The 11,876-nt window shown below is 47.8% G+C and overlaps 1 protein-coding gene across 2 annotated transcripts in view; it reads right to left on the reverse strand.

Annotated features, from left to right (window-relative positions):
- Positions 1–5,277, reverse strand: part of ULK2 (unc-51 like autophagy activating kinase 2) — a 158,995-nt gene extending 153,718 nt beyond the window's left edge. The window contains exon 1 of one of the 2 annotated variants that reach the window (XM_068268721.1): positions 4,839–5,277. In XM_068268721.1, coding sequence (XP_068124822.1) covers positions 4,839–4,928 — 90 coding nt within the window. In that variant the 5' untranslated portion in view covers positions 4,929–5,277. The remainder of the gene's footprint in view (positions 1–4,838) is intronic. The other variant, XM_068268720.1, reaches the window with a different exon arrangement.
- Between the last annotated feature and the right edge of the window lie 6,599 nt (positions 5,278–11,876).

The following is an 11,876-nucleotide window of genomic DNA, read 5'->3' on the forward strand; positions in this document are numbered from 1 at the left end:
AAAGCTGTTGGTAAGGTAGTGAAATAGCATTAGAGCAATTCCGTCAACCTCTTGAGAAATTTTTGTAAAATAAAATCTCAGGTGCAAATGTATGCAAATGACTGCAGTTGCACTACTACTGTACTATAATTATACTCTGAGCCATCCCTGCTATGGTCTGCTCAGTTCCAAGTGAGGACTGGAAACTTTTACCATTCAATGCCAGACATTTTTGTTTTCTTTTTCTCAATGTAGGCCAAGATAGCCTGATCACTAAGTGTATCTGAGGTCAGAGGGAAAAAAAATACTTCTCTTGGTAGTCCTCTTAAAGCGGTATTGTCACCATAAAAAAAAAAATCAAATTTCAACAGCAACTGGTCTGAGTGTATTAAGTGATAAAGATGCTAATCCTGCATTCAAAACTTTTTCTGCTGTTATAGTTTGGAGTTATCACATACCTTAGAAGCACTGGCTATTTAATTGCCACTGCCATTGGCTGGCAAAACAGTTGCATGCTGTGGGGTATTTTTATTGATAATGTATTCCTCCTCTCCTCCATTTATTTCCTACTATAGACCTCAGTGGGAGTGTCTAAAGACTGAGGAGGGTGGGTAACTAATACACAATTAGCAAGAGGAGAAGAAAAAAAATAAACAAACAGGAGTAAGGGAAGAAATGATGTTAGGATTAGCTTCACTCAAAGGTAACCAAGATGGAAACTGTCTAGAATAGGATTATCTGCTTTTCCTTTATAAAATTCACAGGAATCATAAAATGAACAGTGCAATACATCTGCTGTGTAAGTAGAACTAGTATTTTTCTACTTCTATATGCAATTTTATTTCTAGGTTAGCATGGGTGTCACTTTCTCTTTAAAGCCCACTGTTCCAGTGGTTTCTTGCAGCTGGACATGGACAAGTGCATTGTGACAGGGCATGCTCAAGTTAGATCCATGCAAGCTCAGTCTGGATGTGCTCATCCTGAGCCAAGAGTGTGGATAGATGGAGATAAAGAAGGACCCCTGTGCTGGAACATTAAACTCCATAAAGATTTGGGTAGCGGTCTGGAGCAGGAAAAGGCTAAAAACTATTGAGGCAAGTATGTAACTTTTCTCCACGCCCCATTACAGTTTTGCTTTGAGTTCTCTGTTCTCCAGCTTTAAAAATAATTAGGGCCTGATTAAACTATGGAAGCTACATAATCATAAAATGCACATCCTCAGTTACAATGCCAACCTCTTTCTAACACCTCGATTGCTGACAACAGGATGTTGTGTTATCCAGAAATGTGCATTAGGATGATGCAATCCAATGTTATGCAAAGATGTGAACATGTCCAATGAGTTATATAAGCAGTGTGTTTGCATGTGCTATTGTGTGGCCTTATTACACAATGTATTAGGTAGCGACACACACTGTATTGGGTAGCACAGTGATGTAATGGCTTGAACTCTCAGCTGACAGTACTATGGTTCTAAGTTCAAATCAAGGCCAGAACACCATCTCTAGGGTCTTTGTATTCTTTTCCAAGCATTTTTGTTGATTTGCTATGGCCACTCTGGTTTCTTCCCACACCCCAAAAAACATCACAATTTTGTCCAGAGTAGGTTATGGATATTATACTGTGGCTATGGCAGAGATTAGACTGTGAGCTTCACTGAGGGAGTTTGTGACATTTATTGTTTGATGAACTCTGATGTGCTATGGATGATGTCAGTGCTATATAAAGCCATAGTAGTAGTGTAAAGGAGGCCTTAGTAAATCAGGCCAATTGTGAGTGCCAGGCAGAATATACTGTGCAAAATATATATGTTAAAATCAGCACCCATTCGGCATTGCAAAGCCAATGCTGGTACATGGAATATCTTTCTACAACAAACAGTTCATTTGGGCACCAGTGTTCAGCTGTTGCATAGCCAAAGCACCATCTTGGACCCAAGTGCATGGATTTGGCAGGGAATGAAGATGACAAAAGGTATATTTGGTTAACCCTAGTACACATGTACAAGGACTGGCACCCAGCAGGGATTGGCACTTGATCCCTCAAACGAGAGTGCCAGGTTAAAGCAGACACATTGCTAGCCTGTAGGTTAGTGATGCATTCTGTTTCTATGAAGGGGGCAGGAGGGCTTATGGCATGGCGCACGATGGAGGGGGCAGAGTAACCAAGAGAACAATGCTCTTGGCCAGCACTTGGCTCAAGAATCAGGTGATTAGGGCATGGGGATCAGCAGGGATCTAATAGTCATACAAAGTATCAGTAATCGGGGGCCTAGGCGGTAAGTTGGGCCCAATCAAGTACTAGTAACCAATCAGCTATAGAAATAACCTATTGGATAAAAGGAAGGGAAGGAATAGAGGAGCAGATCTTCTATAGCAGCCATTTGGTGCCGGAGGGGGGAGGTTAGTGTTAGGCAAAACGTACTCCTCGGCTGTAATGAAAAGCATTAAGCAACCTTCTGTGCCGATTCCCGTCATGTTCCTACCCCCGCCGGGGGGCACGGATGTGCAGAGAGTAGCCAATCCTGGAAGCTACAATTAGCGTGCAGAATGAAACAATAGATCGAGTGTGGCATTTTTACATAGTTACATAGTTACATGTAAAAATGCCACACTCGATCTATTGTTTCATTCTGCACACTAATTGTAGCTCCCAGGATTGGCTACTCTCTGCACATCCGTGCCCCCCGGCGGGGTTAGGAACATGACGGGAATCAGCGCAGAAGGTTGCTTAATGCTTTTCATTACAGCCGAGGAGTACGTTTTGCCTAACACTAACCTCCCCCCTCCGGCACCAAATGGCTGCTATAGAAGATCTGCTTCTCTATTCCTTCCCTTCCTTTTATCCAATAGGTTATTTCTATAGCTGATTGGTTACTAGTACTTGATTGGGCCCAACTTACCGCCTAGGCCCCCGATTACTGATACTTTGTATGACTATTAGATCCCTGCTAATCCCCATGCCCTAATCACCTGATTCTTGAGCCAATTTGCGCAAATGACTGTGCCAATGTTTATAAAGCACTGTCCATTTATTTCAACGGACAGCGCTTAGGCAAAGAACGCCGGGACCATCATTTAACAGCCATGTGAATTGGCCCTTAGGGTGAGGCAATCTTTTGGACTGTTAGATGATAGGGTAGGTGAAGGTTAACATTTCTTTGGATACCAGTTAGGATGGATGTGTCATTAGAAAGGAGTAATGTTACAGAGGTAGGTTAGGTGTCAGAAAGGGAATTAAAGTAAATGGTTAGTTGTCTGAAAAACATCTATGTAAAGGGAATTGAGGATTTTGTTACAGTGATCTGTCACACACAGCAAAAAATGAGGAAGAAAAAAAAAAGTCAGAGAAACTGATATCAAATATCCAAATGTAAATCATACAAGATGCCAATTCAGCATGCTAGTAAATGCAATAGAATTAACACCCGTTATCTGTATGGCAGGCCTGCAAAAATTAAAATGAAATCCAGGAGCAAAGAGGACATTTCCACAAGCCGGTTACACTGACAACAATCAGAGAAAAACCCAAAAGTTGGAACCATATTAGTGGCCCATTTCCTGTGAAGCAAAAAACAAAAACAAAATCTCCCAAGTCAAGCACATCTAAACTGATCTTTGATACAAGCTTTTACAGGTGCTATTTGAGATCACTAACTGCAAAAGCACATAGAGGACTTGTGTTTTACTTCAAAATCTCTAACTCTAACAAATGCAATTTTGGGAAGGCAGAAAAAAGGATGGGAGAGAGACCGGGAGCCCAATCTGGGGTAGTACTGTGAGTATAGACGGACTTCTTAAAAATATAAAGGCTGTTATACTACTCACAAAGGTGGGTTGCAAGATAAGCAACCACTGTTATCGCATGTGGGGAAGTCCTGTCCCCACTCAGCCTTGTCACCTGGTGGTCGCAGCTCCTTCAAAAGGTCCAAGTATAGCTGCTGCATCAGTCAGGCCCAGATACAGGCGCCCAGGATAGCTGCTGCATCAGTCAGGCACAGTATTCGACCCGAGGAAACGGTTTTAACCGTGAAACGCATTGTCAGTTAAGTGCCAAATAAAGTACCTACTTTTTAAACCTTTACGGATGGACTACTTCTTTCAGGTAGGACCATCTACTACTTACCCCCAATTATAACATATCCGAGTGTATATAACACTTCTTTACTGTGCACATACATCGGGCGCCTCCTCACCTCTTCCTTTAACAAATGCAAGTTCACTCCAAATAATTAAACTTGACAGTAGCAGAAAAGATACAAGAAGCCAAGTACCCAAAAACTGCAGTTCTCAAGCTACAAGTTCACAGGACAGTACACCAGAAGTCTATTAGATTGTAAGCTTCTCTGAACAAGACAAACTTCCATGTCATGTCTGATAGTAGTAGTCTACACAATGCTCTGCAAATTGCTTACACTTCATATAAATAAAGGATGCCACTAAGAATATAAACAATCACATGAATTTGCTGTACTGAGAAAATAATCAACACTTATTTCCAGAAATGGACAAGGAAGCTATATTTTCCAGAGAGACACCATAAGTGTTGCAGTGTGGTGTCTGGAGAAGCATCATCAGTACATTACAGAAAGCAGGCACAAGCAGTGACAGCATAGCAACAGACAGTGCACACACATCCAGCTGTCACTGTGTGCTCAGCCAGCTGACAGACAGGAGCAGATCACATCATGTACACAAGCTGGCTGCCTGCTGACACCACAGGAGAGGGAGCACAGCCAGGGCAGAGCTCCTGTGTGAGATGCTGGGACATGGCCTCTGGCAGCTCCCAGCCTTTGTCTGGTGAGCCAGTCCCCCTCCCCCAGCCGGGACAGTGCCTGTCTGCAGTAGGTGGCAGCTCACCTTCCTGTGCCGCCCTTTAAACACCACGGCGAAGGCTCCATGCCCGATGAGGTCCTTCCTGCAGTACTCGAAATCTCCCACCACCTCCATGTTGGGGCTGCGGGGCTGTCATTCAGCGCCACCCCTGCACCTGTGTGCCCCACTGGCTCCACTCACTCCCCAGCAAATCAATGTTAGTGGCAATCCGGGCGGCGATCATCCTGCGACTCCTTCGGGGCCCGCTGCTCGGAACGGTAGTGACACGCCGGGGGGACAGCTCACATGGTGCACCTGTCCGTCAGGCGATGTGTATCGGAGCAGAGACCATCCTCCTGCAGCTCCAGCTACTTCCTATCACCTCAGTCCATGTAACGGGAGAGAATACACAGCGAGGACCGGAAGCTGGGAGGGTATACCTAGCAAAACACAGCTGCCTGCTGCCAAGCCCTCCGAGCTCAGCGCTACCAATCAGGGCCCGGGGTGGAGAGAGCTAATCTGAGGGAGGGCCCCTCTGTCTGCATGCAAAGCCTCAGCTGGGAGGATGTGCAGCTGCCATTGGACGCCTGGCTTGGCTTGTTTGCCTCTGCGGCTTGTGAGGAGTGGCAGGAGACTGAGGAGAGAAGACAGGGAGGAGGAAGACATGTAACATCATCCTAGCCGGGGAGGGGGCCATGTGAAATCACAAGGGCGGCACATGCTTAGGGGATGTAGGTTATATTGCTTTGGTAGAGAATTAATAACGCTACCTGTGACAACTGAAGTGAGAATAATATGGAGGCTACCATATTTATTACAATACCAGTTGCCTGGCTATCCTGATGGTCTTTGGCTGCAGTAGTGTCTAAATTACATCAGAAACAAGCATGCAGCTAATCTTGACAGCTCTGACAATGTCAAAAACACTTGATCTGCTGCATGCTTGTTCAGGGGCTGTGGCTAAAGCATACATTTGAAAAAGTCACAAGCTAATTTAGGCGCTAAGTTAAATAACGATATTACTAGCAATGTTGGCAAACAACAATTTAAAGGAGTTATCAGCCAAAATCTAAAAAATGAGCTTTACTCACCCGGGGCTTTCCCCAGCCCCTTGCAGCTGCACCGCCATCCTGGTCTCCGCGCATGGTGTGGAGGCCGACTGCGCAGGCGCAGTGAGGACGACCTCGGGGTCAGCCTCCACACCGTGATTTTGGTTGATAACTCCTTTAAGCGCAACATTAAATAACAAAAATGGTGAATATCAATTTAATTGCGGTATTACATTATCGGTAAATTCACTGCTGTGTATATTTCATCTCTAATCTGACCTGCACTCAATTTGAAACCGATTCCTGCTGCATCCATCTGCTGTGTATGTTTCATCTCTAATCTGACCTGCACTCAATTTGAAACCGATTCCTGCTGCATCCATCTGCTGTGTATGTTTCATCTCTAATCTGACCTGCACTCAATTTGAAACCGATTCCTGCTGCATCCATCTGCTGTGTATGTTTCATCTCTAATCTGACCTGCACTCAATTTGAAACCGATTCCTGCTGCATCCATCTGCTGTGTATGTTTCATCTCTAATCTGACCTGCACTCAATTTGAAACCGATTCCTGCTGCATCCATCTGCTGTGTATGTTTCATCTCTAATCTGACCTGCACTCAATTTGAAACCGATTCCTGCTGCATCCATCTGCTGTGTATGTTTCATCTCTAATATATTACATGTGGCTCATTTCTGCTGTCCTGCTCTGCTTTTCATATTAGTAGCGCCTAAGTAACATATTTACATTGTAATTTACTACTTGCTATTGAAATTCTGGCTTTTGTTTCACACTGCTGGCCTATCTGTAATTTCAAACAAAGTTGTAACACCTACAAGCTTGTTTGATTTGCAGGAGACTATAGTGGCCCTCCCCCCTGCTTATTTGCAAATCGTCTGCCAGACCATCCTGATTACTCATTTGCTCTGATGCTGTGTGTATATCAGGAGGTCTGGTAGTCAGGCCGGCCGACTTCGGGTCGTCTTCTAAGGGTCGTTTTCAAAGGGTGGAAATTAACCAGAATTTACCAAAATTCAACAGCAATTCAGCAGAAATCAGCATTACACCAAGGTAACTTCCTCAATCTTTTAGCCTCACCTGCATTCCTGATCACTATCCAAACCTCACACACATTGCTTCCTCTCTCCTACTCCATGCATCTTCCACCGTTCTCTACACATCTACCTCTGTCCAAACCACTGCCAGCCTCCTCTCCACACAACGTAATGCACCCCTTCCCCCCAGTCCTTTCTCTGGCTCACCCACACTTCATCCACCATATTCCTACCAACCCTTTGCCACCCCTCCACCACTACCACATGCTATTCCTCCGCCTGCTTCTCCAGCTGGTCCCAGTGCTTTCTCCCTCCATCCTCAACCCACCCATTCCTAGACCCCCACTGGTCCCCAAACTCCCAGCCAACCCCCTTCCAGCCCCTGCACACTCCTCTTGCATCCGCAGACCACACCATAATAATCTCATTCCCATCCATACAACCCCCAGGCACTCTCTCCCTCTGTTTTGTGGTCTATGGAATGCCAGATCTGTCCGCAACAAGCTCACATCCATCCATGAGCTCTTCCTCTCTAAATCTCTCACCTTCCTCGCCCTCACAGAGACATGGCTCACCCCCTCTGACTGTACCGCAGCCGCTGCTCTCTCCTATGGGGGACTGCATCTCAGTCACACCCTCAGACCTGACAACAGGTCTGGAGAAGGAGTGGGTCTGCTTCTCTCCGCACCCTGCACCTTCCGGGTCCTATCACCGCCCCCTTCCCTGCACTTCTCATCCTTCGAGGCCCATGTAATCCGCCTGTACCAACCTCTCCCAGCCATCATTGCGGTCCTATATCACCCCCCATCTGCTCCAACTTCACTCTTCTTGGACAACCTGGCCTCCTGGCTCCCCCACATCCTGTCATCTGACCTCCCCACCATCATACTCGGGGATTTCAACTTACCTATCGATGAGCCTATCTCCACTGCTGCCAAGCAGCTACTCTCCCTCACCAAATCCCTTGGTCTCTCTCAGCACACAAATTCCACCACCCACCGCGCTGGTCATACTCTTGACCTCATATTCTCAAAGTCCACCTCCCTCAGCAACCTGGACATCGCACCTTTCCCTATCTCTGACCATCACCTCCTCACCTTCACTATCTCCCCACCAACAACTTCTCTCCCCACCCCTCAGCCTGGTCGATGGCAGAGAGACCTACGTAATCTCAGCCCAAATGTCCTAGCAAGTCCCCTTCTCTCCCTCTCCTCCCACCTACCCACCCTAACATGCCCCAATGAAGCAGCTGAACAATATAACCTTGCCCTCTCATCTGCTTTAGATCAAGCTGCCCCCTCAATCTTCCGCCCTATCAAGCCCCCCAACCCCCAACCCTGGCACAACACCCACACACGTAACCTCAGGAAAGAAACTCGAGCAGCCGAACGGAAATGGAGGAAATCACATCTCAATGCTGACTTCCTAGATTACAAGGCCAAACTGTTACTCTTCCACACTGCCCTCTCTGAGGCTAAACAAAGGTACTTTGCAGCACTGATTGTAACCCAAGCTTCCAACCCTCGACAGTTTTTTGCTACCTTCAATTCCCTCCTCAACCCCACTCCTCCCCCTCCCAGCTCCTCCCTCTCAGCCAATGACCTTGCCAACCACTTCACCACTAAAATTGCAACAATACGCAATGAAATTTCCGTCCTCCATCCCTCCCTTACCAATGCGTCTCAGGTTTTCCCCTTGCCTTCCCTCCCAGCGGCTCCCTTGTCTCATCCACTCCTCACCTCTTTTGCTCCTGCCACCATTGATGAAGTCAGCCTGCTGCTAGTGGCTTCCCCCCCCACATCCTCTCCCTGTGATCCGGTACCCGCGGATACTCTTCGTCCCCACTTCCCTGACCTGGCCCCAGTCCTCACCTCCTTGTTCAATCTCTCCCTTTCCACAGGCATCTTCCCCAAAGCATTCAAACAGGCCACTGTGCTTCCCCTGCTGAAAAAACCCTCACTCGACCCATCCCTACCCTCAAACTACCGCCCAATCTCCCTCCTTCCCTATGCTTCTAAACTCCTCGAACGCCTAGTCCACCAGCGCATTACCCAATACATCAACACCAATACCCTACTTGACCCCCTACAGTCTGGATTCCGACCTGCGCACTCAACTGAAACAGCCCTCGCCAAGGTGGTCAACGACCTTACCCTTGCCAAGGCCAAAGGCAGTTATTCCATCCTGCTCCTCCTTGACCTCTCTGCAGCATTTGACACTGTTGACCACTCCCTCCTCCTCCAATCACTACAGTCCATGGGCATCCATGGGCTTGCCTTGGCCTGGATCTCCTCCTACCTATCCAATCGCTCCTTCACCACTTCCTTCAATGGCTCCTCCTCAACTCCTGCTCCCCTTTCAGTTGGGGTCCCCCAGGGCTCTGTTCTAGGCCCCCTTCTTTTCTCCATATACACTTCCTCAATTGGCAAGCTTATCTCCTCCCTGGGCTTCAATTACCACCTTTATGCAGATGACACTCAAATTTACCTCCATACCCCCGATCTCTCAGCCACCACCATAAACAAGGTCTCCTCGTGTCTCTCAGCAATTTCCTCCTGGATGTCAGCTAGGTTCCTAAAGCTTAACCTAGACAAAACTGAGCTCCTGATCTTTCCACCCCATGCTGCTGCACCCATCCCAGGTTTCCACCTCACAATCGACAACACAACCATTCTCCCTACCTCCCAGGCCCGCTGCCTGGGTGTCACCTTGGACTCTGACCTCTCCTTCATCCCACACATCCAAAACATCACAAGAGCCTGCAATTTCCACCTCCGTAATATCTCCAAGATCCGCCCATTCTTAACCCCGGACACGACCAAACTGCTCATCCATGCCCTCATCATCTCCCGCCTTGATTACTGTAACTCCCTCCTTTCTGGCCTCCCCCTGAAACGCACTGCCCCCCTTCAATCAGTGATGAACGCGGCTGCAAGACTCATCCATTCTTCGCACCGCTCTGCATCCACATCTCCCCTTTGTGAATCCCTGCACTGGCTCCCTATCCGTCTCAGGATAAGTTTCAAGATTCTATGCCTGGCGTATAAATCTGTGCACAAAACATGCCCTACCTACATCTCGGAGCTTGTTCACAAGTATACACCAGGTCGCCCCCTCCGTTCTTCCAACGACCTTCGCCTCACCACCCCGTGCATTTCACACTCCCATGCCCGCCTGCAGGATTTCTCAAGAGCTGCCCCCACCCTCTGGAATGCCCTTCCACCACCCATCAGACTTGCTCCCTCTTTCAACACATTCAAGCAAGCCCTCAAAACCCAGCTCTTTATGATGGCCTACCCACCTCCTACCACACAGTAACTCTCTAAGGAATATTTAACAGCCCCCCCTAGTGTTTCCACCCCTCCCTTTAGATTGTAAGCCTCTGGCAGGGTCCTCCACTCCCTAGTGTAATCTACAGGATCATGTGCTCCTGTCCTATGACAGCCTGTACTTGTATTACTGGGCCTACCTAACCAGCCCATATTGCATGATCATGTATTTTGTACAATTTGTATGTATAACTTGGTTCTATGTGTATAACCCTATGTATGTCATCCTTGTATCATTGTATATATTTATTGTCCAGCGCTGCGTAATATGTTGGCGCTTTATAAATACAATAAATAATAATAATGTTGAACCTAACTATAACCTATCCTCTCCCTACTCTCACACAGAACCCTTGTGGTGCCTAACCCTAAGATCCCCCCCCCCCCCAGTGATTCCTAAGACCCCCCCCCCCCAGTGGTACCTAACCCTAAGACCCCCCTGGTGGTGGCTAACCCTAAGAACCCCCTGGTGGTGCCTAACCCTAAGAACTCCCTGGTGGTGCCTAACCCTAAGACACCCCCCCCCCCCCTTGTGGCGCATGGTCATGCAAACCTATCCAACAAGCCCTTGTCAATTAGGTTCAGTGGGTACCAGTGCTGTAACGGCAAGAAGAGAACGGAGGGAACCCAGAGGATGCCGACCTTGCGAGGTCGGCTTATACTGAGCTCCACAGCGCAGGTCACGTGGTCCGGCCGACGTCATCAGCATCGTACTGCGCAGGCGTAGAACTACTGCGCCTGCGAAGTACAATGCTGATGACGTCGGCCGGACCACGTGACCCGCGCGGTGGAGCGCAGAAGAAGCCGACCAGGAAGCCGACCTTGCCAGGCTGGCTTCTGCAGCGTGAGACAACGGGAGGCACCGGAGCTGCGGCGAGGGCACAGGACGGCTGCCAGGGGCTGGAGGAAGCCCCAGGTAAGTGGATTTTTTTTAGGGAGCGTGGATGCTTCCTTTAAAGTGTACCTGAGACATTTCATCTACCAGCTTTTATACTTACCTGTTCTTCCCTCCAGCCCCATGCAGGCCAGGAGCTCCATTGCTGCCCTCCGGCGCCACTCCGTTTCTCTGCTGCCTCACCCAGTATATTTCTCAGGCGCGGACAGTCGTGCTTCATTGAGCATGCGCCCCCGTAGCCAGGAGTGTTCTGGGCCTGCAAAACATGGCTGATTGTGACTGGGAAATATACCGGGGGAGACGGCGGAGGAACTGAGCGACGCATGGCCTGCAGGGGGCTGGAGGTAGTGCCAGGTACGTATAAAAGCTGTTACATAAAATGTCTCAGGTTTCCTTTAGCTCAAGAGAGGTTAGGAGGGAACATGAGACAGCCTTTCCTGCAGGTGGTGTCCCTACTAACATGCATTGCAATATGTGAAACCAATGTCTCTTTTGCATTCCGTTTTCAGCTCCTACTGTAATTGTGCTGGAGATGCAAAGGCAATTTCTCTGGAATGGCTGCATTAAATATTCAGATTGAGTGAGCAATGTCAAAGTCTCCTATCTATCTTTACTTACAATGAAAAATCTGGAAGATTGAGCAAGGGCTTTAACCACTTCATACAAAACCGACATACAGTATTAAAACATCAGTTTATTGGCCTTCACAGTGCAAAACATATGTTTAGAAACAATCTGCAAAAGACAGGATCTT

This window comes from Hyperolius riggenbachi, chromosome 2 (assembly GCF_040937935.1).
Source record: "Hyperolius riggenbachi isolate aHypRig1 chromosome 2, aHypRig1.pri, whole genome shotgun sequence".
NCBI classification, from domain to species: Eukaryota; Metazoa; Chordata; class Amphibia; order Anura; family Hyperoliidae; genus Hyperolius; species Hyperolius riggenbachi.